Source organism: Ptychodera flava, assembly GCF_041260155.1.
Source record: "Ptychodera flava strain L36383 chromosome 3 unlocalized genomic scaffold, AS_Pfla_20210202 Scaffold_27__1_contigs__length_13241970_pilon, whole genome shotgun sequence".
NCBI lineage: Eukaryota > Metazoa > Hemichordata > Enteropneusta > Ptychoderidae > Ptychodera > Ptychodera flava.
The window spans coordinates 8,076,405-8,102,331 of NW_027248281.1; the positions used below are offsets into that span (position 1 = coordinate 8,076,405).

A 25,927-nucleotide genomic window follows, 5' to 3' on the forward strand; every position below is an offset into this window, starting at 1 on the left:
TTCATAACCTTTGTTTTGTGGTGTACCTCAACTTTCTGCATTGAATCCCTAAACTGCAATTTAATGCCAAGTATTTAGCATATCAACACAACCTATATGAGTATAATCTACATTGTTATTGTCGAAAATTGTATTCAAGTCGGGACTAGAATTCATTTGTAAACAATAAACAATGATCACTACACACATACAAGCTGTGTTGACAAAAAGAATACTCAAAATTTCAGCATGAAAAACGGATTAGGGTCAGGCACGGTAGTTGATATACAGAAGCAGAATAATGGAAAACTTGCCACACGTTACAGCTTATGTCCCTTTAAACAACGGGGGATCAGCGCCACGGTGAAGCTGTGAGCCGTGACGATGATTCGCCGGTCGGCAACGGTCGGCAACACACATGCCTGTGAGTGTGACCATGGTTTCTAGTATGTAAAAATAATCAATGAAAATAAAATACCCATTCACATAAACAGTCGGTTCTAAAAAAATTAGTTCTAGCTCATTTTTTAAAAATTAATCTAGAAAATGCGTCGGTATTGCTCTGAGAATAACTTGATTTGTTGAGAAGATCATCCTCGTAGTGACGTTGGCAGCCATCGCGGCGGCGGAAAACTAGCTTGCCAATCTCATCATGGATGTAAAAAATATTTTTAACATCCATGGTCTCATGAACTTCGAACCGTCGATAAAAATCACATCTTTTCGGCGCCTTTCTCTCACAAGTTCAGCGAAATTGAAGTTTTTCATACATAAACTAAATGTATTGTTAGGCTTTCTTCGGGAAAAAAATATTCCATCGGCAAGGTGCCAGTGGCCGACGCCACATTTCTTTTTGACGCCATCGTTAAAAATTACCTAAGATGACCTTCATACTAGTCAAACCAATTACACTGCTCGTAACAAAGGCAACACCACAGGTGCGTCCATCAGCCAATCACATTATTTGACGAATAAAAGATCGGGCTCAAAAAGCCACAATTGGGGATTTAGAAACTGTTTTGTGTTTGTGCAGTTCCATGCGGGGAAAGGGGTCGCGAAACTGCTAATCGTACGTGTGCCGTCTAACAGCTGGCAGTGCGATCCCGAATCTAATTACGTTAAAAGTAGCCGGGAAAAAATGCAAAACAGCCGGGTTATTTACCCGGCACCCGGCTTCTAAGGACAACACTGAATACTGCAACAAAAAGTGTAACAACGAAGCAGTAAAATGAAACATATGTAATTTCAATGAACAACACTTTATTTTGACCTCTGTATATCCTTCTACAATAAACTGAAGAAAGGGAGATAACTGTCCAGTTCATAACTGAGTTGTCTAGCATAAATCACAATATACAAAAAACGTTATGTATGTAACATGGTGTCCATTCCCAGTCCAGATCATCAATAATAGTACTCATTTTGTAGAAAACAGATCTCAGAACACTTACTGGAACATTTAAGAGTCAACTGCAAAAATGTCATATTTTTTTGAAAAATTTCAAATAGAAAAATTCGGTGACATAACAAGACACCATGACGTACGTAACACTGACATGGAACATAATGTCAGCAAAGCATTTTCATAGAACTAAGAACTCTACAACAAGCTGCATCTAATGCATGGCTATGGAATGTTTCAAGAGGAACATTAAGTCACTGTTCAAAAATTAGAGATATTTGAGAAATAACAACTTTTAGACATTTGTTACGTACACACATAGGACACCAAAGTCCTTGAAAACTTGTAATTTTGTTTACAACTGGGGTCAAACACATACTTTTTAAACAAATGTTCAAATTATATTTTATCTACATTAAATTCATCAAAATTACAGGATTACATGCCCTGTTTGTGTGTTTGGTGGCTCTCAGCTCAAGATTGGGTTCATCTGTACCCTGGACAGACCAAATTACCATACAAAACACAAGCACAACAATTTTGCTGTGAAGTGGATTAAAACATCCCCTGCAAGCAGAATCAAACAAACACAACTTTACATTAATTTCCAATATATACAAATTAATTAAACAAAAACCCCCTGCGGAGGGCAGGAACAAACATGTTAATACTCTCATGAAATACTTCAAATATGGAGACAATCACAGCAAGAAGTTTCATATCACATCATTGTCAAATGAATGTTCCATCAATATCATCAAATGTCATCAATTTACCCTACTTCAGTTGTTTGTTTTAGTTTCTTATATTGACATTGGAGTTCATTCAAAGTTTGTCTTTGAATCTGAAATTTTAATCCCTGACCAATGAGGGGGATTGGTCCCCCAAAAATTCTGTCCCTGCTGATATTATCAATGTCCTCTCCATTTGGCCAAACGAACTCCCTTGCTCCCATCTTGTGAAGAAATGTGAATACAAAGAACCCATCTTGAATGGCTGTCGGCTTTCCAATAATGTAGGTTTTGCTGTAGTATACAGCATAAAACTGGAACAGCTGTATGACCTGAAAATGAAATGAAGTATTAAATGTTAACACTGCCAAAATAAGAGTGATCATCTTGCCATTTGTATATGAATTTTGCTCATCAAAAGGTCTCTCAAGCACAGTATATTACTTGCAAGCTTTACCAAAAAATAGTTACTAGATCGATACATCACGGCCAATTTTTATCAGTACGCAATATTCAACCTCAGCAAACTCACATGCATCCCAAGTAATTATCTGAGCATTTCAAAGATTCTTCCGAAAGCATCTTACTTGGTCTGTCTGTGTAACACTCCAAACTCATTTTGCAAAATATTAACCAGATTTGATTTAAAAAAATTTACTTCTATGGTCTCCTGGTTGGTTTATGTAACGTAGGAGCAAATACTGGTAGGAGGATCTGCCTTCCAAGCACACGTAGGAGCAAATACTGGTAGAAGGATCTGCCTTCCAAGCACAAAACAACAGGTGCCATGGCAGCCAACCTTTGCAAAACATCATTTGACACAAACCTGTTCCAGTTTCTCCATAGGGAGAGTGGGTTCACCACTGTTGACATTATGTTCACTCTGGTTAGTGGTGCCTACAAGGGAGTTTAGGAAGCATGTGGTAATTGAGAAATTGAGAAGTCAACTGTAGCATTTAACTCCTGGGAAGTCATGAACCTTCCCACAAATCTGTACATTTATGGTTTGAATTACACAGTTACAAACAAAATAAAGGTGCTACTTTTAGGATTAGATTTCAACCTTGCTCGGTATTCTCTTTGCCTTTCAGCTGGTGTCTTTGCCACTTTTTTTGGTTTAATTTTAAGTGTTGGGGCTGAGCAGGGTTGCCGCTGCAAGTTCCAAAATTCCATTCTGAAAACAAATATCAGTCCATTTCAGTATTATTGTGAGAAAAATGTAACTGACGCTGCAGTTACATAAAAAATCTACTGTCCTATGAGTATGTGAATGAGTGAATCTATGTCTGTCAATCTATCTATCAATGTTATTTTATCCTTCAGGTTGGTGTTGTCTCTGTGCATACATGATTTAAATCCTGAACAATTATTTCTGAATTATTCTGAAATTACCAGCATAAGGAAAGATTGTTATTTCAATAACCACGAAGACTTATTACAGAGTACAACGCTGTGTACTAAATCATCATCTTGATGAAGCCATTTTTTTACAAATGCTTAAGTCCAAATTTCAAGTGTACATTATTATGGATTTTTTTTCAAAATGAAAATAAAACAATTAATAAATGAGTGATATGAAAGGATATATTCAAAACATGAAAACCCAGCAGTGTACGTAAATATGATTTGGTGAATTTGTCATTTTCTACTACACTAAGTCAAGGTGACATGGTCACGTGTTTACAAATTGTAGAGTGCAACTTCAAAGTCACGACCTTCTACAGAACCTACTAATATTTACAAGACGAACTCCCCATCTCAATCAGATTAGTACTTTCGACTAAACAATTATTTCAGAACAAAAGCTCCAGTATCAATCACCAAAATAGGTCTCCTTATCGCCGAGTTTCCGATAAACTTTAACGCCACGTACGTCATAGTGGACGCCATTTTGTTTTACACTTGCATGTGTCCAAATTACGAACGGGTACGTAACTATGTATTTTTTTCTAAAACGAACACAAAAATAATAAACAGTCAGTCGAATGAAAGGGCAAGACTCGAGCTTTAAAATACTGCAACGTAATCAAATTCAATAAAATCTATAGGTCGTTTTCAAGAAATTCGCAACGTTCGTCATGACAGACTAGATCGAGGTCACGTTTGTTTACAAAGTTTGGAGTCCACACTACGAGCGTGCACAGCTGCCGATATTACCAAAACGAACTCCTACAAAATACAAAATGCCCAGTTTTCTGACAGAGTACACATCAAAAATAGTAAAAAAATACCCCTGTATTAGTTAGTTTTGTAGGTACGAGAGCCATTTTCAAGAAATCTAAACGTTCGTCATGGTTGAAGCTATTTTTTTTTGACAAATGTTGATGTCCAAATTACGAACATACGGAATTGCATGAAATTCGAACCTGCATAGAAGCCCACATCTCAAAATAAGTTATGACAAAGACGAGATAAAAATTTAAAAAGTACTTCACGACAAATCAATTTATGCGTGTATTACTGACATTTTTTAGTATAAAATCACGACGTACGTCACAACGGAAGCAAAGTTTTTTTACGAATATTGGAGTCCCAATTACGAGCGTACATGAAACATTTGTATTTTTCGAAGCAATTACCAAACTAAAACAAATGATGGGTCTGATCAAAGTCCTACGATTCAAACATGAAAAAAATGCAGAGTGAGTAAATTTGGTTGGCAAGTGGCATCATTTTCTAGAAATTCGCAACGCTCGTCATGACAGACACTACTGCCGGGTCGCCTTTGTTTACAAATTCTGGAGTCCAAATTACGAGCGTATTGACATACCGAAATTTTCAAAAAATAAGGGAAGGCAGAAGAAAATAAGATATGATGAAAGAGCAAACATTCGAGCAAGAAAATCCTCCCCATTATTGATCAATCTTACGGGACCACTGACTGTTTCCTAGAAATTCGCATCGTTCGTCACGGAGACTACATGTCTGTGAACCTATGATTTACTGCCCGTCCATACCACCCTGTAAAACATTCAAAAAATGCGGTCCACTGACTCAAAAACATGAAAGAAATAATTTCACTTACTGTACTTGAACATTTCATCTTACCTTTTAGTGTGGTACGATGTTGGAAAACATCCAACAAACGCATTTTTCCTCCACTCGAATGGGCAGCAAATTTCAGTGTAACGTACGCTACACGCGAATGAACTTGAGGACACCACAGATAGTGCGAATATTTCCCGCCAATCAAGTACAGTGTAGTAAAACCGTGACGTCAGAATGTTGCGTCTTGGGTTGGTGTTTCTAAAATTAGATCAAGCTTGCGGAAGCGTACTTGCTGAATAGGGTTGGACGTCAAGAGTTACGTTCGTCACAAAACGGACACCATGGCTTTCATTGAAATTCAAGCCATTCAAACTCATTCATTTCGGCAAGTGGTAAAATACTATAAACTGATGTAAATATCCTAAGTGCATATCATCAGATTTTTGAATCCTGATTTGAAAATTTATTTCTAGTAGTTGTAATAAAATGCTGTTGTTATGTTCGTAACAAAAAGGACACCATGAGTGACACGCATAACATGATTTTCATGCGTAAAAAAATCGCCTTTGGCAAGTTATGCTGAAATCTACGAAGATGATACTCTAATCTAGGTATATTCATGCAATCTAACTCAAATTATTAAATCAAATACCCGTTCATGTATATCCAGGAGCAGTGCATGTTTCACTGGTAATTTTCATGTTACGTTTTCAACCTCTATTTTTGGTGGACATATCAAATATTTAGAGCTCTGACAAAAATATAAAAACAAATATTCAACTGAATTTATTACAACTATCTCTACACAAACTGGATAAGCTATAAAGGTGGAAAAATTACAAGATAACATCTATTCTTCTTACACCAGCAAATTTTATTTTCACACCATGCATGCACTCCAGTATTGTATTTGTACAGATATACATACCAAGTGTCATTAATTTTGATTGAGTCAATTCAGATATATAGGAAAGTTCATTAAATATGCAAATCAGCAACTGTCTTTCATGTCACTCCTTTGTACCTTTTATGACTAATTTATCCTGGTGTGATCAACATTTGTAGCAAAATTGTGTGCAATAGTTCACAATGTATACCCGTTTTTGTCTGAAATAATTAATTATGTAAATGAGCAAAAAGTATGCAAGTCACATCCACCAACAACTGATCAGTTCTTGCCATTTGTAAACTGAATCTGTGTACCAAATTTGATTCTGATCTGATAAGCCCTTTTAGAGATATCGGGCCAACAAGATGGACAGACAGACATCGTTGTGACATAAGCCTTACACCTTATTACTCAAAGACGGGTGGACTGTATGTAAAGTACAAATGGCAATTTAATGGGCAGTTCAGGTATTTGGAGCAAACTGTCCAAGACACAATAGATAGCACTGCCAAAGGAGTCATGTACTGATCCAACAGTGAAGTCAGATCCCGTAAGGAGTACGGTGCCCAGAGTAACAGACCTCTTCGCATTTATACCATGCAACACTAACTGCCCAATAATCGTATAAGGAACCAATAAAGATTCAAAAACTTGACGAGGAAAGACTGAAGGAAACATCGAAAGCGAATGCCACACGTCTCAAGGTGGGGCCAACACTCGGAAACAGATTATTAGAACAACACTCGAGTCAGACGTTAAAAAAACTTAAAAGTTCGCCACAAGCTTCTTGTCCAGGTTTTCGTACTACAGAGGTTGGGCCTGCCTCCTCACTCTACGATCCGCGAACTTCGATCGACTGTCAAATCACGGACCGTGGTCAAAGCTACGCCGCAAGCACCAAGATGTGTTGTACCTTGCTTGACCAGTACATGTAAATGACCTCCGAGAGGCCAAACATCTTTTCCCGACGTCTGCCTCTGCATATGTTGGCAGATATGTAACTTTTTCGTCCTAGATCTAGCACGGCGGTTAGGGTACGCTTGGGTACGCTATTTAGCACAACACCATAGCACATGTATCATTCCGCAAAACCAAGTTGTTCGGGATATAATTGGACATTACCATGACAGATGGGGTTATAATCATATTTATCAATGTAATAGTCATATTTCATTAATTAGAAGATCTTATATACTCTAGCTTGCCCTAGATTCCACCAAGACAGATCAGATTATTTATTGACGCGGAATGATATTGAAGGCACTTCGGCACTTCCCACGAGGGTGAGCAGTCACATGACATGGCAATGCGTGTTGTATGTACCAGTATTTGGTACCCATAATGCAATTGGGGTCGCTCTGCCAAGGCCAGTTAGTCTCGGTACACAGGCGCTCCTTAGTTGAGTAGTCTGCTAAGTGGATCGATTTTCGGATCGATCTATTGATCCCGTAGTCGATATGCCCGCCACTGCAGCCTAGGCTGCAGTGGCGGGCATATCGACTACGGGATCAATAGATCGATCCGAAAATCGATCCACTTAGCAGACTACCCAACTAAGGAGCGCCTGTGTCTCGGTACACCACAGGCGCGGCGTTAGGGACCGTCTCAGATTGTCGCAGAAGTTCAAAAAGCGAAATTTATTCGTTTAGGGGGGGGAGGGAGTTTGACCTCCATTCAATTAGTGAACTTCACTTTCGCACTTTTATTTTGTGATCACAAGTTTTCGTGTGTTTATTTTAAATTAAAGAAAAACTGCACACTCGTGCCAACAAATTTGTAACTGTTTCCATCTCGTTTGTGCCCCAAACACAATTTACTGATAGGAACATTGTATTCTAAACATTTCATTCATCAAATTATGTACATAGACAAAAAGTATAATCTTTTTAAAAATGTGCTATTTATAAGCGTCTGCTCTAACCACTAGATGTCTTTATTCTCACTTATTATGCACCTGGTCATAGTCGTTTCAATATGATTGAACATGCCTGGGCCCCCTTGTCAAAGTTTCTCGCTTATTTACCGCCCCTACCAAGTACAAATTGCGTGTTCACAAAGAGAACAGCACAAGAGATGCAAAAAGGGAAAGTAAAATAAAATGAAACTTTTATGCGGTAAAATGCCCTGTTAGTAGTCAAATCTGATCGATTACTTTAATTGTAATGTGGCAAGGGGAGTACGTCTTTAGTAGCTATAGCAAAATCCAACATTGTACTCTCAGGTAGACATGAACATTTCGCACTTTTGAAGTTTCGTTTAGGGGGAGGGGGAGGGGGTTTTGATCTAAACGAAGAAATTTCGTTTCTTGAACTTCTGCGACAATCTGAGACGGTCCCTTATGTGGACCGGGAAGTTAGTAAAGTGTAGTTTGTGAGTTTATGCTACGTTCCGACGTTCTGATATGTAGATGGTAAGGCTACATTTCAGAACGTCGGAACGAAGCATCAACTCACATTATAGGCCTAAACTACACTTTACCAACTACCCGCAAGAAAAATAAAAAGTCTGTTTCTCATCAATTCACACCCGACGCATAAATCTTTTTTTCAGCTCATGGGGACTCAAATGAAAAAAATCCGCAAAAATACGCGACGATAGTGCAAAACACAGTGTTGTAACAAAATAACTGACACTTACATTTCATTCAGAACTGTACACATGACAAAACTGCATTTCTGCACTGAAAGTCAAACCACAGAACTGTTGCTATACAAAAATACTAAAACAACACTGCTATGCATTTATCTCTGAGCGCATTTCTAAGATGTGTTCATGTTTTTTGCGCGTTCTTGTTGGTTGAAGAATAAAAAAAAATAAAATCTGAAGGAAGGGGTGATGTTAAGCGATGTAGCGTTGTAAATAGGCTGGTTGCCCAATATTTTTATTTTATGCATATAATGTGCAATATCTTAACAATAATTTATGTAAAAATAAACAAAATGTTGGATTGGAGATCTAAATCATTCTACAAAGTATGGATAAGGCGTGGTCATTACTTTTAAGTTTGTAACAGCTTTAACTTTTGTTTTGAAAGGCCTGAGAAGAGATAATTTAAATTCTTATGCACATTTTCAGCGGGAAAATAGCTAAAACTTTCATTTATTATTCAATGTGGATCACATGTAAATAAAACATGTGCAGCATTTCAAGAAAGGAACTGAAAGTAAATATATCGGGTTGGGCAACGCTTTATACCGGAGATTCATAATTTCTTCATTCGAATAGGATAAAGTGGGTGTATTTCAAATCCTTCTAGCTGCCAAATTAATCTGGTGACATATTGACTTTTTTGTTGTAATATTATCTTCACATATTAGTCTTACTGTAAGAGAAAAAAAAGAAAATTGTTGGTAAAAAATTTAGTGGCTCGATCACCATTAGGCCTAAACATATACGGAGCTGATTAAGAATAAAGTATTGTTATTTCCTGCAGAGTAGAGTTCCAAAAACATCCTTTAAGCTTACAGAAGACTGTTAGATTGTACGTAGAAAATTAGTGTGGCTGTCCAAGTTGAGGAAGTTACATAGACTGTCGATAGTCCCTCAGACCTGTTCTGTATGACTACAACAGTATTAGACAGAGAAAGGCACAAGGGACTGTCGATAGTCTAGAAGTTATACTATGCTTTGCTTATCAAAACAGAAAGAGAAACTGCTGAGTCAGCATTTTTTGCAGGGTCTTTTGTACAGAAAGGAATATTCTTGAAATTTTATCTCGAAATCTAGGAGGATGACATTACTTTTGAATATGATTTTCAAAAGGCCTCCTACATTCCAAGTCTTTTGTGAAAGTTTCAAGAAACAAGGATGCTTTCTTGCATTTCTACATGCAAACCAATGGAACTGGATGATAATGCGATTTCCATGGGAAGTCCCCTATATACATTAATCTCTTTTGACGTTCCAATAACATTAACATGTTTCAGTACACCGTGATCAAATTCAACATATCGGCAATCAGGAGCCGAGGAAAATATCTGCACGGTTTTTGTTTGAGCCGAAGAGTAGTAAAATTATGAAAAAAAAATGTGAAATTGAATGTTCTACGGCATACACCGAGGCGGGCCCAAATCCGATACATATATAGAGAGTGACGATGTCTAATATGAATGTGATCTAGGTGTCTCCGACAAACCAGACCTTCACTAGTTAACCTCAGCCCTACATTTATTTTTCACTTTTCGCACCAGTTACTCCCGAAATTAACGTTTTATGTTGTCTAGGCTCGTAGAGAACGAAATGTTTACGTGTAAAACTTTATCTTTCAACACAGAACATCCGTAAACATATTCAGTTTTCTGTCATCTTACTGAGTATCGAGGTAAATCTAGCTTGCTGTCCGGAGTAAAGGGACATAAGCTGTAAGTTGTGGCAAGTTTATCAGTATTCTGCTTCTGTATATCAACTACTATCAACATTGTCATGCTGAAATTTTGAGTAAGCCTTTATTCTTTTTGTCAACAAAGCTTGTATGTGTGTAGTGATCATTGTTTATTGTTTACAAATGAATTATATATCCGGACTTTAATACAATTTTCAACAATAACAATGTAGGTTATACTCATATAGGTTGTGTTGATACGCTAAATACTTGGCATTAAAATTAGTTTAGGGATTCAATGCAGAAAGTGTAGGGAAACCACAAAACAAAAATTCTGAAAAAATAGCCAAAAGATATAGCTTATGGAACTGAATCCCTAAACTGTAATAGGGCTGTTCACAGTTTACGTCACTGTTCTCTCATTAATATGCAAAAATAAATATTTGTCCGCATTTTTAGATTACGCTTTTGAAAATTACGCATGCAAGAACGATGAAAATACATCTCAGTGGGCGACTGCTAGTGTAACAGTGAATACTAAAAAACATATTCACAACTCAGAGTACAAGCTGCCAAAACAGCCATGTATGCAACATTGATAAAATTTGTCCGCATTTCAAGTTGCGTGTCCGATGTACAGCTATATTTAGTAACACACCTGTAACCGTGAACAGCGCTATTGCAAATGCGTACATTCTTAGTCTTCCTTGGTCCTACATCGGAGCGATGGAATTAGCGGGGAGAACTCTGGCCAACATACGATCAAGGTATTCCGTGGTTCTGAACCTGCAATCCCTAGATTCTGGCACCTGTATGTATTTTATTTGTCCGTAAAAAACATAAATAATACTGAAGCTATAGCTTCTATCGCGCCTACACAATGACCATTACAATGTCAACGTAACGCAACACGAAAGGGATTCTTATCACAGTTCATAGCTAGAACAGACAAATTTGCCTTTCTCTGTGTTCAAATACATTTACTCATCCACGTTGAACTGTACACGGTGAAGTACAAGTGATATCAGTCTCAAATTTTGTGTACAAGTGCAATCTAATGTGGTTTCCGCTGACATTTTCAAACTATGAATATGCGCAATGGTTGACTCGGGCTTCTGCGGATTCCATTTTACAAACCGTACGATTTCTTCGCAATTGCCTGATCGTCTGCTTCCTTTTTCATGGCATAAACTAAACGTCATCAAGGTACTTTGCGGTAGAGACGATCGGGTTACTTTTGTGTGACGTTTTCCGCATATCCACCATATTTCTACACCGCTTTCTCTGCTCTTTCTTGATAGCCTACTGTGGTTATTCTAATACGCGTTTATCAATCGCACATATGGTGTCACCTGAGTATAAAAAGAGTAAGTGTAAACATCGCTACCCAGGTTTGACACCATTCGCCTAACTTTTGACCGAAGAAATGCTGATCAAATGTTGACATTTGATCCCTGTTTTATTTTTCCCTCTAACGCGATTCTGACGCACATTAGGCCTAGTTAGGCCTAGGCCTACTACTTGTTGGCTGCAAGTCCGCTTTGCACCTATACGCGGCCCATAGACGTGTGTAGATACACGTTAACGTTAACGTGCACGTGTAGTAAAATAATTCAATAATTTAATTTAATGTGTACTTTAATAGTATAAAAACTAAATAAAACACTATAATTATGTAAAATGAAAGCCAGAACAGCACACACATTCTCCCAGAATTAACACCCCTCCCCCCACCCCCGGATTCGACTTCGTGTAGCTTTAGGGCTTCCGCAGAGAGCAAAGCCGAGAATGTGAAGGCAGTAGTGCTGTACATATGAGAACTAAACGCTCGCCAAGATAAAAAAATAAGCAAACGCATGAGAAAAAACGCTAGCGAAGAGGTTGAACTCCCAATCATCTTAACCCCCTCCCCTAAGGTAGAACGCGCCGAGGGGACAGAAATTCGGGCTTTAATTTTAAATTTTATCAATTCTCTTCTGACCTACCACTTGTGGGGCTCATTTTATAACTCGATGATGGCAAAGTTTTTACCGTCTTATATTACAAACACAGTCACTTGTGATCTATTCAGCTCTGGGATTGCGCCCCATAGACGTGTGTCTATTTCTCAGGCATATGTACATACGTATACGTCTATGGGGCACATAGTCCCAGAGCTGAATAGATCACAAGTGACTGTGATTACAAATGACCTCAAAAGAGGGATAAAATTGCAGGAAGTGCAAATGAATACAGTAAAATATTGGCCGCCTAGCGGGAAATAAAACACTTGCAACCCACAGACGTTTCGGGTGCAAGGTCGGGTCTAACGATGGGGTTGCAAAGGTGTTTGGGTGTACAACATTAGGCCTATTTGGCCAAACCACTCTTGTCAACAGGTGTGTACAGGTGGGGCTAAACCTGTCTTAGATGTTGGGTTTTACAATGCTATTTGGCTAACCATTTCATCAGTGGGTTTGTACTTACTATGGCTGAATCATTCTTAGATGATTGGGGGGGGGGGGGGTGTTGGGGTGTTAATTACCTGACAAAGTAATGAGTATTATAAGTGGACAGTGCAAGAAAGTACCCATAATGCAATACGATTTGTACATACGGAGTTCCGATTGAGAATGCGTTGTTGCCCTTGCCTTGTACAGTAGTCTACTTAACCCACTATTGTCATAACCATTATAAGTTCATATAGAGTGACTTGGATCAGTCACTTCTTATGAGGAGAAGTCTGAAACCATCAGGAGGGGCAATGAGAGTGAGTAGGTCTGTTGGATTGCCAATTCATTTCTCTTTTTCGTGCATGTCATGGAAATTGAGCGTAGACATTGTGGGCAGTGTGCTGCAGACAGTGCAGTGATTCAGATTCACATCAAAACACTGCAGACGCGACCATGTCTTGTCGATGACCGTTTATTGCGTTTGCAAGCAGTTGTGATTTTTCTGTAGATGACCCTTAACGCATAAATAAATATTCATTTTATCTTCGTTGGCGATCTGTGTGACAGAGAAGTAACTAGTTGGTACAAAGTAATACAGCAGGGGGCAAGTTGAAGGAGGGATAGATAACCTGGGTCGATACCTGTCCATGGTAACAGCAAGTTACAATCGAATTCTTCACTAAATAAAGTGTCTAAAATATAGCTAATACCTTTGTGTTTATTCATTTCAAGGTAATTGTAGGATGGCCAAAAGATGGAAATCTTGAGAAGAAAAAAATCAGTGTAAATGCATCAGAGTCCATTACTCATGCTGCATATGTGATAAAAACAAGTGGTAAGTCACTAAACTAATTACTCTATTTTCAACAATACACCGTCCAATTGTGTCCTCAGCCATACAGAATATATGATGGAAAGTAGGGAGACTATTTGCACCTGTTTTATGAAACAAAGGGATATAAATTTTTACCAAAGAGAAAACAAAGAATAAATTCACATGCTGACTTTTCTTAGAGAATGGCCCCTTCAGTTTTTCATAAGTTGCTTCCCAAAAGTATCATTTGGAATACGTGCAGATTGTAACGTTTATGGTAATTTGATGGTTTCTGTGAAATTTATACTAAAATATCTCAACGTACTTTGAATAATCAGTTATCTTGAGACTCCACAATATTACATTTATGCAGAACTAAAGTTACAGGAAAACTAACATCGTTGGTACAAATCGAACAGAATTGTGGGTAATTTATTGCACTGTGAACCGGTCTAGTTTGCGGTGTAGTTTATTTTTTTCCTTATCCACAGTGCACTGCTCTGTAGATGTATATATCTTCATATGCTGTTTTCCTTCCTCAGATAACCTGCAACTGCCCTCAGATAGGCAGCAAACAAATATGCAAATAATACAAACGTAATACTCTTTTTAGCTCCCATAGCCATATGTATATATGGCAATGGAAGCTATTCTTATAGGCTAGGGAAATGTCTGTATGTTTGTATGTCTGTATGTCTGTCCGTCAACATCAAAAACTCCAAAACCGCTGTACATTTCATCTTGATATTTGGTGTTTACATGGATGATGGGCTGTAGATGAGATTTTGTTCAAATGAAGTTGTCATTGCCAAAAATATGCAAATTAAGTGAAAAAATGTAAAAACAGTCAAAATTGAAAAAACTCAATAACCACTGAGCAGATTACATGAAAAATTAGCATGTAAGTACTTTGGGCTGACATGAAATGATTGTGCACATCTCGGGTCAGTATCTTGGACTTGCTATTTTTCATGAATTTTTTTTTAATTTTCTCCCATTTTTGGTCAAAAAAATCTCCTGCTCTGAAACCACAAGTCCGATTGATTTGAAACTTTGTATGGAAGTGCATAGGAGTGACCTTTCCCAAATTTGGGCAAATCGTGGTGAAATTTGCATATTTTTAGTTTACACGTCCATAGACTCCCATGTATAAGGCAGATCTCCATAGACTCCCATGTATAAGGCCACGAAAAATAAAATTTAGTTTCTCATCGTATTCATATTGCAAAAAGGATGCAGTGACACAATTTTTAGTCCCCACGGATGAAGTCCAGTGAGCTTATAGATTGGGTCATGTCCGTCTGTTCCTCCATCCGTGAGTCCATCCGTTCACGCATATATCTCGGATATTTTGACAAAATGTCATGTGACCTTGATGACCTTTGATCTCAAATATACATATTTGTCCATAACTCAGTAACCACAAGTGCTACCACCCTTCATATATGGTATGATGGGACACCTTATGACGCCACATATTGTACCTAATTAATTATGCGCATATCTAATTTTGAGCGAGCCAATAGAGCTAGAGGTCTGATTTTTGGTATACAGGGATAACTTAGCAAAACAATTTTTTTGACAAAATGTCACGTGACCTCGGTGACCTTTGACCTCAAATATACATATTTGTCCATAACTCAGTAACCACAAGTGCTACAGCCTTCATGTAAAGTATGATGGGACACCTTATGACGCCACATATTGTACCTCATTAATTATGTGCATATCTAATTTTGAGCGAGCCAATAGAGCTAGAGGTCTGATTTTTGGTATATAGGCATAACTTAGCAAAACAATTTTTTTTACAAAATGTCACGTGACCTCGGTGACCTTTGACCTCAAATATACATATTTTTCCATAATTCGGTAACCACAAGTGCTACACCCTTCATGTTTGGTATGATTGGACACCTTATGATGCCACATACTGTACCTCAATAATTATGCGCATATCTCATTCTGAGCGAGCCAATAGAGCTGGATGTCTGATTTTTGGTATATAGGGATAACTATAGGAGAGAAATTTTTTGATAAAATGCCATGTGACCTCGATGACCTTTTACGTAAAATATATGTTTATGTCAATAAATAAGTAACCACAAGTGCTATGTCCTTTGTATTTAGTAGGATGGGAGACCTTATGACAACACACGCTTTACCTCATTAATTATGTACACATCTAATTCTGGGCAAGCGAATAGAGCTAGAGATCTGATTTTTTGGCATATAGGGATTAAGTAGCAATTTTTTTTTTTTTTCAAAATGTCACGTGACCTCGATGACCTTTGACCTTGATTATACATATATATGCATATTTCAGTAACCACAAGTTCTATACCCTCCAATTTTGATAGGATATTAGACCTTAAGATGTCACATCTTGTACCTCATTTATAATGCGCATATGTATTTCTTGGCTGGCCAATACTGCTAGAGGTCTGATCTTTTTTCCCGATTTAGAACCATAACTTAGACATGCCTCATGTGTTTCAAATTGGGAACAACGACATAGACCTATGTGCCCATAGATCTCAACATATACACTCCGGTGATACTTCTTAATGACCACATTTTCCTGCCCCATCAAGACTAATACTCCTATTACAAGTGGGGACTATGTCATTGTAAATGACTTGTTGAGTTAATGGTTGTATCACAGTATTCGATATATCTAATTCTGTATTTTTTCCATTTTATATTCTGAATAATTACATTAAACATATTTCACTGTCTCCAGTACATTTCATTTAAGTATTTTCACTTCATGCACTTTATCCCTTTCACACATGATCAAATATCTGACCAGAGAACAAACACTAAATAGTCCAGGATGGGAGCTACAGTGTCATTGACGCTATTTTTCTATTTGTCACCAAATAGAAAAAGAGAGAGAGAAAGAGAAATGAGAAGTTTTTTTATTCTTCTTCAGAAGATGACTCAAGTACCAGTTTTTCATTATCAAAGGCGATAACTCATAATCAAGTGCTTCAAGAATGTTTATTTGCTGTTTGCCACAAGCAGTCTTCAAAATTTGTACTCTCATATTTGTGAAGAAAATAGATTGACATTGTCAATAACTTCCAAGAGCCAGTGCAGTGCCGTTTTTAGCCCCTGCCTATCTAGTCCCTACACATGCTTTGTTTCAGATTCAACCCTCGTCACAAAATCAAAGCTATTGTTACCATATAATGTGCAGTTATATTTAATGGTGAATTTCTTCATTGTATTGAAATATGTTATATTTTTAAGTATTGATAAACTTTTTAAAACAGATGAAAATCTGCGCATGCTTCAAGCCATGACTTGACTATTGATTCTTAATGGCTATACATTCTCAGTCATAGGACGTACTAGTGCAGGGCATATATTAACAGTTTGACTGTTTATTTACCAAAATGTGGCTTCAGGTATCAGTAGTTGTATCTGGTCAGTTCTATTATTAATAATAGAAACTAAGTTGGATTGTTTGCACATGCACATGGACAAGAAAGGCAAGGGATAAAAATGGCACATTCTACCTCGCAGGATAAATATAGTGTCCTTGCATATATCAACAATTGCTTTTTTTGCACAATCTGTCAGATCCTTCACAACCACATGCAAGCTTTACAAACAGCAAACTATACACACTAACCCCTCATGTCAGTAATGTTTCAATGTCGTTGACACTGTTTTTCTCTATGTTGCAAAGAAGAAGAAAAATCAAACACCAAGATGAAGAACACCTAGCCTTCCAAATTCAATCTGGCTTAGGTGGAGTCAGTGCAATTCAGGTAATCATGTGAACATATATGTTACTGTTTATGTATTGTACACATTAATCGTCCTCCGAGCTGCATGACACACCAAGTAATTTTAGTATGCAAGTAGAAATCTGCATTCAGGACAAATTGACCCTCCAGGTATTTTGTATGGAAAATATTGACTTTGAAGGTAAAGGTCACCCAGAAAGAGATGAAGATTGCAGTTAAGGCTGGGGAAGATAATTTGAAATACTGCCAAATACCACCCCAGAGTTTCTTGTAGGCAGTCTGATACCAGTGCCCGGGTACCAGTGACTTTCAGTGAATATTCATTATACAGCGTTCACTACTGTTACAAAAGGCATCTGATGTTAATGTTCCAGTTTCAGCAACAGATTACGTTAAGATGTGAGTCATTGAAGTACATCATGGACAAAAGCCAAATTATGCCACCAACACTCTGAAATTATGCCCAGCAGAGTAGAGATTTATTTGTTAGAAACTGTGACTGTGGCTAAATCACCCCTTACCTACCAGTAAGTTTGACTAATCATAGGACACAGAATCAGCCTTACTATTTACTCTGCCACATTAACCAGAGTAAGTTACCCTTAATCCTAAATTTGCTTTCTCTTACAGCCTGATGAAGATGTCGGTGAAACGGAAGACAATGTTAAACAGGTACATGAATCAGTAAGCTATATCAGACTTTACATTCTCCCATGAAATACAGGAAAATTCAGAAATTTGCATCCTTCAAGGAAAATGTAGGATTTGAGGCTCGATTCATATGATATATCATAGACCCTAAAAACGGATATATTAAACTTTTTTCGAACATTCCTTGTAGCTTCATGACAAGATTCAATCGTTAGAAACAGAAAATAAGCAACTTAGAAGCAAAAAACTCTAGACTCCATTTAAAAATAGAGAATGGAAGTAGTAAGTATGAATTAAGGTTTGTAATTTCACAATGCAGTAAAAAATCTCTGGCACTAAGAACTCATGAATACATGTGTAAAATGTTTTCAACTTCTTTCATGATTATTCTGTAAAAGTTTGTGTTCATTTTGCTCTTGGCTGAGCCCATAAATGCAGTGTTCTTCCCAGAGCAATTAAAGTCATTAGAAATTCATAGAAATTCATAAACAAATAATTAATTATATCGTGGTCATTTACCAATGTTGTTGCTGTATTGCAGCAATCATACCAGAATTGTCAGTGCCTTTTGAACATGGATTTAGCTGCAAATAATGAATGAGGACTGTGATGTCAACAAAAATATGCATAAGAAACACTTAATAACAGGTTATACTAATTTGATTTGGATGTCTTTATACTGAAACCTTTTCAATTTCAGGTTACCTTGTGGCCTCAAACAAGCAATTCCTTGGCCAAAAAGAAGTTGCTGGATTCCAGAAAAGGACATGTTTCTGAATACACATATAGTCTACTGCGAATGCTTCACCCCCAAGAAGTGTTAGCTGGTAGTTCCCTCTAACAGGAAGAGCAACACTTTCATGGGGGATGACTGCAAAGCCACAGCTCCTGGAGGTTGACCTTAAATTTGTCATTAGTGAGTAACCAATTTATACAGAAAATATAGTGGTCTTTGTTAGTTCTTTTTGATAAAGTTTGGGGGTACTTAAAATGGGCCACTGTGTGATCTCTGAGTGTCCTCAGTAATATTAGCATAAATTTGCATAATTTTGTTTCTGTCAGGATGTAAAGCATCAAATTATTAACGAGGAAGGCATTCAAAGAATATGTGTGCATGCCCACCAGTAAACATTCAAAATGGGATCACGACCAGGTATGATCACAACCTTGTTTTTCATGTTCTCCTACGCATTTTACGTTCTGTCTGCTTGCTTGCCGACAGCTCTAGTTGATTTATACACAACACTTCTTTAAATTCATACTCTTCTGTCAGGTTTATGACTGTCCATATGAGTCATTCCTCATTACCGTGACTGTAACACAGCTCCCTTACCAAACCTTCAGATCTGTATTCAGCTGCCCCAGCTCTGATTTCAGTCTGCCACAGCTCTGTGCAGCTCAACTGCAGATCTGTTTTGGTTGTCTTGAGCTGTAGTTTGTTGGCAGCAGACAAAACTGATAATTTGAGCTGTCTACTAAGTCAATGCAGACAACTGTCAGCTCTGTGCAGACCAAATTCAGCTCTCCCTAATGTACTTCGTTTACATTTGTATAAATGGATCATTCTGAAGACTGCTTGCAGCTCAAAGAAGGATGCCATGTCAAATTGTAATGTATATCACTGTTGGCCAACAAACATTGTTGATGACCACAGTTAAATCAAAACTTACAATATAAGCATTATCTTTGTGACGAATTTGATAAACACTCTACTTGATCATTTTAATCTGCACCAAGTTTGTTCTAGTTTGGTAAACACTAATGGGATTATCGCAATGATAATGGTGAAATTTGCACCCTGAACATGTAGATATATGTGAAATATATATCTTGTTTGGTACTAACAAGATTTTTTACTGTCCTAAGTGTATAATGTACAGTATATTACAATGAAAGAAAGCTTAGAAATCCCAGTATGTTCGTATAAAATGATACATGATTTTTTGAGTTTAAAATTTTTATTTTGGTTAAATTGTAATATTGTAAAATTCTCTTCAACAAGTCATAAAGAATATTTTCAGGCAGAATTTAACACAGTCGTCCAATGATGAAAACAACAGGATACCAAATATCATAATCACTCAATACATAAACAAAAATCTACATGGTAAGTTATATGTGGTATGTATGTACTGTAAATACCACATAATCCTTCAGAAAAAGAAAAGTCAAAGGATTAATGATTTGAGAAATACTATTTTTTTGAAAACAAAAAATTAGATAGGTCGAATGGTGTGTGGAATGCGCAAATTTATCAAACAATGCAACATTACCTTGGAATATGAAATAAATGTACTGAAAAACATCAATGCATGAAGGTTATTTCTCTGGACATTGTTTTGAAATGATAAGTTTCAAAAAAGCCATGACGAATTTCTGGAAAAGAAACTACAATTTTTTTTGTTTGGTTTACAAGTCATACCACCGAATAGCTGCAATGTAGCCCATGGGCCCTGTTCAAGGTTTTTCTGTGTTGCCGTGTAGCACTGTGCACTAACTAAGGCCATTGCCCTCAGTCATGTGGCGATCAGAAAGTGAGTCCTACGTTGAATCTACATGCAAACACATTTAGAAGGGTAATTGGCTTAAAATCTGACTACTCACGATCGTTACTTGCATAATCATACATGTCGGAAGGCCATAGAGGTACACTGACTGATTTATAGTGTATAAAAGTTGGCGTAAAAGTAATATACTTCCCATTCTCGCAAAACTAATGTTTGAAAGGCTATGGCAGCAGCCAGGAGGTCACAGGTCAAACAGATCATCATGTATTCGAACTTTGACCTTACAACATCACATGTTGTAAAACAAGACTTTTGATTGGCCAATTTTGTCAAGGCTGCCATTTTGAACTCCAGTGTTGAACAGTTGAATGTGTGAGTCTGCAGGTATCATTCACTCCATTAAGCCACGGTTTTTTGGAGAAATCGTCGATTACTTCTCTCAGTGGACGATGAAGGGAACACAGAAGAGGTTTAGGAGAACAACTGTAATGTTTGAAGGGCGTTGCCTGCGTTAGACACTTAGAGTTTATGTAAGTTAAACTTCGATCAGTGGATGTCCGTTATTTACAGTGTAATTGGCCGTGGACATTTGAATTTTCCAGCCTTTTTTACAACTGAGAGTTTGCTACTTCGACACTTTCCACATCGTAGGGGACTATTTCAAACCAACCACTGTTCTTTGAGAAGTTGAGAACATATGGCGACAAGAAGTGATCTATGTTCATTTCGATCGTTATGGATTAGTACTTATGATAGCAACTCTACTGTATGCAGTGCATAGGAATAACATAGTATAAATCGGACATGATACAGTTTTATTCTCGTCTCAGTTGCCGACCATTCGATGTCTTAATGATGGAAGAAATGTTTTCGGACTTGATACAACTACTCTCTCCAAGTAGTGCCGGTGGTGGCTTGGTTGTACTGTGATTCACTTCTTTTGCAAGTTTTATTGTTCATTATCGCTCTTATCATGAAGGACACATACCACAGACTCAGCCTTAATCCTGATTTTTACATGTAGCAATTGAACATTGTTTACCATGATGTTTATTTTGGCTGAAACTCAACATCTAATGATAAAACATAAATCAAAGTTCTCATGTTTTCCATGTAAACTTCACTTTAAGGAAAGGCATTTTGAAATATATGAAGTGAATTTTATTTGTCAACAAGGTACATGTAACAAAAATTTCAAAGTTTTTGAATAAGTTTTACATGGTTAAATTTCTTTATATATATGTGAATTTAACATAATATTTTTTAACTGATCAGTTTCTATTTGATACACATTTTAAATATTGTGATCTGTTGATCTTACCGTGGGTCTTTCAAAGGACAGATTTTACAATTTTTTTTTGTATTCCATTATCAGATTGTTCAGAAACCAAGTCATTCAAAAACAAAGCTTCAGAACAATAATTGCTATGGCCAATTTCATATCATTCAGCAATTCAAAAAAAAAGAAATCTTTTTGCATGTACATCTGCATGAATATTGAGATAGATGCTTCCTTACTTCACTATAATAATTTTTGTCAAAAATTTTCCTGCAGTATAGCACCTCATGTAATTTTTCAATAGAAATTTTAATTCAGAGACGATGATTAAGTATACTGATAATTATTAACTAAACTTTAGATTTTTGCTCAGAACTATTGCAGTAGACTTTATTGTCCTTTAGGGAAACATGTTTTGATGTTTTGATATTAAATATAGTTTATGTTCAAATGTGTTTAATCCCGTTGTAGCTTGTTGCTGAAAATATGCTAATTTTCTATAGATGAAATTTATACTGTTTTTTCTACTTTTCAGTGATTTTCATACATGATAGGATTCATTTAGTGAAAGGCATAGAAATTCAGTTCTCACCTTTGTGAGATTTATAGTTATGATGCAATATTTTTCATAAGTCAACTCGGCTCAGTTATCTCAGAAAGATACATTTTATGTAAACACTTTTTTTAAAAATATATGTTATTTTATTAATACAAACTTTGTTTAAAATTTATATAGCTCTCAACTTGTTTTATTTGTGTATGAAGGTGTTGTCTGCTGATTTTACCACACTTGTATTGCTTCTTTCTCCTCTGTAGAGGTCCAACTGTACCAAAGAGAATATGGACTTTGATCAAATCACTGGATAAAAAAGTTAAGGTACATTTTATCAAAGGCTGAATGCACTGGATTATTTTTTGTATGCTGAATCTTAAAAGTACAAATATGAAATCCATTGCATCTGCTTTATCAGTAAAGAAAATGGCCCAATAAAATGGCATTTTCCCATGCACCATTTTTGGAGCCTCTTTGTAGGGCATTATACATATGCCACCACAAAAAGCCACAACAATTGTTGTTGGCTGCAGTGGGTGTACACTGATTTGCCGTAGAGCCATGTTTAATCCCATCTAGCTAACTACTTGTGACCTCATTGTCATGAGCTCGGCCTGTTAGCTTCCTTGACCTTTGATGTCTACCCCCTTCCCCAAAGCTGCAGGTTGTCTGTGAGAGGTCTGTCTCAGAGCTGCAAGATGTCTGCAAGAGGTTTGTCCCAGAGCTGTGGGTTGTCTGCAAGAGGTTTGTCCCAGAGCTGTGGGTGTCTGCAAGTGGTCTGTCTCAGAGCTGCAATAACTAATTATATATTCACAAAATCAGCTTAGTGCAGCTCTGTCCAGAAAGCTGCAGTGAGTCTGTTTGTGCAGATCTGCCTCAGCTATTCATCAGCTCTTTGCAGATCTGCAGGTTTCGTAAGGGACAGCTCCCTGCAGGGTCATGGTCATACCAGGGCACATAAAAATAAACTGTATATAGGAGAGCTATAAGTATGAGCCAAGCTAAAACAATGCTTCTGTCATAAGAATACACATTACGGACTTCCGCACTATACTCACTATATCTGGTATTATGCTACTTATGTCCTCTATACCATTCATGTCTATAGTAGCTTCAGGGACATTGGCTCTATGTTTCAATTTGTTCTCTCGCTCACTAACTAAATGAGTATATCAGTGCCAGAAAGATTAGCACACTGCTTGTCGATGACTCTTGTAATGCTCTAAATACATTTTCATTTTAATCTCCTTGCAGATTTCATCAAAGATGAAACTAGATGCAGTGACACCAAACAAATCAAAGCTGCTATCATCCAAATGTTGAATACCGAAAGTAAAAGGTTGGTCAAGGTACAACCTGAAAATTAGTATTTGATGAACTTTTTAGCTTCACTGCCAGGGACGCACAGCTTATCAAATAGGCTGATTTTCATTGTCCTCGTCCGTGACCCTCTATCCGTTGTAGATCAACATTTGCCTTAATATTCTCCTCTGAAACCAAGAGTCTGATTGCTTTGGAATTTGATATGCAGTTCACTTGGGAGGACCTGATTTAAATTTGTTCAAATCATATTTCATATTCGTAATATGTGGGGCAATTTATTTCCACCTTTATCAACACATACCGGTATCACAAATAGTTATTCTCTACAAAATGTAGTGGAGCTATATCAGCTGTTAGGTCTCTTGTAATACCCTTTACCGATAATCACTGTGCATTTTGTGCCTGCCTGCATTACGTTTTTGAATTGAAGTGTAGAGACAATTCAACAATATGATTTCAAATATTGTATTCCAGTGGTATCATTTGATTGAGTTGTAATCTGTTTTACTTGAGATATCTCAAAAGTGATTCTTCATGAATTTTCTGTGTGAAGTTTTTGATTTTACAGTATTAACTCAAGGTGTTTGAGGTAGTTATGAAGATGTATTCAAATTGTTGTAAGATGTATGATATTTAATTTGTGAAGGTATGTTTCTAAAGTTTTGTCGAAGAATGTTCCCAGCAATGTAGCAAGTTTCCCACATAAAAAATGTATTGAAATTTTCAGATTTGTAATTTTTGGGGAATTTTCCAAATTTCTGGTCAAATCTTACATCCTTGGATGTAAATACGACAATGTTTTCAATAAAAAGAACAATTTCAAACATTTGCGCTGAGTGCATGTGTCTTTTTCAATTTGGATCTGCATTTATTTTATTGTGTAAGTTCTATGATATAGGACATTTATAGAATCCTATACATTTAGTACTATATGTTCAATAGGTTGATTTATAAAAACCTACAGAACCTATATATATTATTTTGTTGCTTTCCATAAATCAACACATAGAACTAAATGTATAGGTTGCTATAAATGAACCTATGGAACATATTGAATAACCGATAGGTTAATTCCATAAATTAATCTATTTATTATCTATCAAACCTATAGAATACTATATAGGTTATTGTTGTTAATATATAGAACCTTTAGTTGTGTTCTATAGATAAATATATAGGTTGATCAATAGAAACCTATAGGTTGTTCTATACATTCGGTATACATGATATGCATGTTGATTTATAGAAATATGTATTTAATTCTATAGGGTCTACATATACTATATAGGTTCACCTATCGAAGTAAAATATTATCTGTGAACCAGTTTTATGATCCAAAAGAAAGTTGTGAAAGAGTGGACTTATTTTTTTAAGTTGTGAGCAAATGTTATCATATATCTGTCATTGCTAGCATCATGCACTTCGGCATTCTTCGGATATAACGCTGAGTAGTGTCATTTTCAGCATCAGCTAGAAAGATTACTCGGATGACGCCACTTTACGCTTGTGACCACAAGTGCTATTGCCTTCATATTTGGTGGCAAGCACCTAATGGTGCAACATACTGTGACTCGTTATTTATGCACATATTGAATTCAGGGCTAGCCAACAGACCTAGAGGTCTAATTTTTGGTGGACAGGTATGAGAGCAATCTTTTTTGCAGAAATAGCATGTAACGTGGTTGACCTTTGACCTTGAAATAACAAATCTGCCAATACATTAGTAACCACGAGTGCTACACCCTTTATTTTGGAAGGAATGAAGCCCCTAATGGCACCAGAGGGATAAGAGTTATCACTCTGGAAGGCAAGTGCTTAGGACCCCTGATGCTTTGTATAGCTTTAATTAGGTGAGCTTGGGCCACTATTCATGTTACGGGAGTTCAGCTTTCTGCCAAAACAAGCTCTTCTTCCTTAACTTTTTTGTTGACCTAGATCTCAGAAACTGGAGCATGCACCCATTTCAAACTGGCTTGGGCTGATAGGGCACCTGACCCTTGAAAATTTGACTTGTCACATGATTTGGCTGCTATCTTGGATTCAAATTGTTTATTCCTCCTGATGTGTATGAAACTTGCCCAATCAAAAAACTGTTAGGAACTTTTTGGGGCAATAGGCCAAGACACTGAATACCAAATTTCAAGGTCATCGACCTTGTCAGTTTTTTGAGAAGACTTTTAAAGCTCCATAAGCTGTATCTTTTGGCAATGTTTTAAGAACTTTTGTTTTGTGGTTTCCCTACACTTTCTGCATTGACTCCCTAAACTGTAGTTTAATGCCAAGTATTTAGCATATCAACACAA

The 25,927-nt window shown here is 36.9% G+C and overlaps 1 protein-coding gene and 1 long non-coding RNA gene across 6 annotated transcripts; one reads left to right on the top strand and one right to left on the bottom strand.

The window, feature by feature from the left end:
• Positions 1-750: 750 nt before the first annotated feature.
• On the bottom strand, positions 751-7,035 carry LOC139126492 (uncharacterized). 5 transcript variants are annotated; one of them, XR_011550596.1, is made up of 3 exons: positions 5,161-7,035; positions 3,176-3,286; positions 784-2,444 (listed from the first exon to the last, which is right to left on the bottom strand). XR_011550596.1 is itself a non-coding variant. In XM_070692550.1 (3 exons), the coding sequence occupies exons 1-3, from the start codon at positions 5,201-5,203 to the stop codon at positions 2,154-2,156; spliced, it is 405 nt and encodes a 134-aa protein (XP_070548651.1). In that variant the 5' UTR covers positions 5,204-7,035; the 3' UTR covers positions 784-2,153. The 5 variants fall into 5 exon arrangements, 1 of the variants encoding a protein (XP_070548651.1); XM_070692550.1 differs by lacking the exon at positions 3,176-3,286 and adding an exon at positions 2,939-3,009; XR_011550594.1 differs by lacking the exon at positions 3,176-3,286 and having other exon boundaries at positions 751-2,444.
• A 13,150-nt stretch (positions 7,036-20,185) lies between these two features.
• LOC139126550 (uncharacterized) lies at positions 20,186-24,433 on the top strand. Its single transcript, XR_011550634.1, has 3 exons — positions 20,186-21,387; positions 22,565-22,625; positions 23,556-24,433. It is a non-coding gene; the product is annotated as an uncharacterized lncRNA (long non-coding RNA).
• The last annotated feature ends 1,494 nt before the right edge of the window (positions 24,434-25,927 follow it).

What these genes read in the sequence shown, in the direction of transcription:
- LOC139126492 (XM_070692550.1), bottom strand. Translation starts at nt 5,203, where the DNA reads ATGCGTTTGTTGGATGTTTTCCAACATCGTACCACACTAAAAG. An exon ending in ACATCGTACCACACTAAAAG is followed by an intron (nt 3,010 to 5,160) that starts GTAAGATGAAAT and finishes ACTCCCTTGTAG; the next exon opens with GCACCACTAACCAGAGTGAA. An exon ending in CTATGGAGAAACTGGAACAG is followed by an intron (nt 2,445 to 2,938) that starts GTTTGTGTCAAA and finishes TTTCATTTTCAG; the next exon opens with GTCATACAGCTGTTCCAGTT.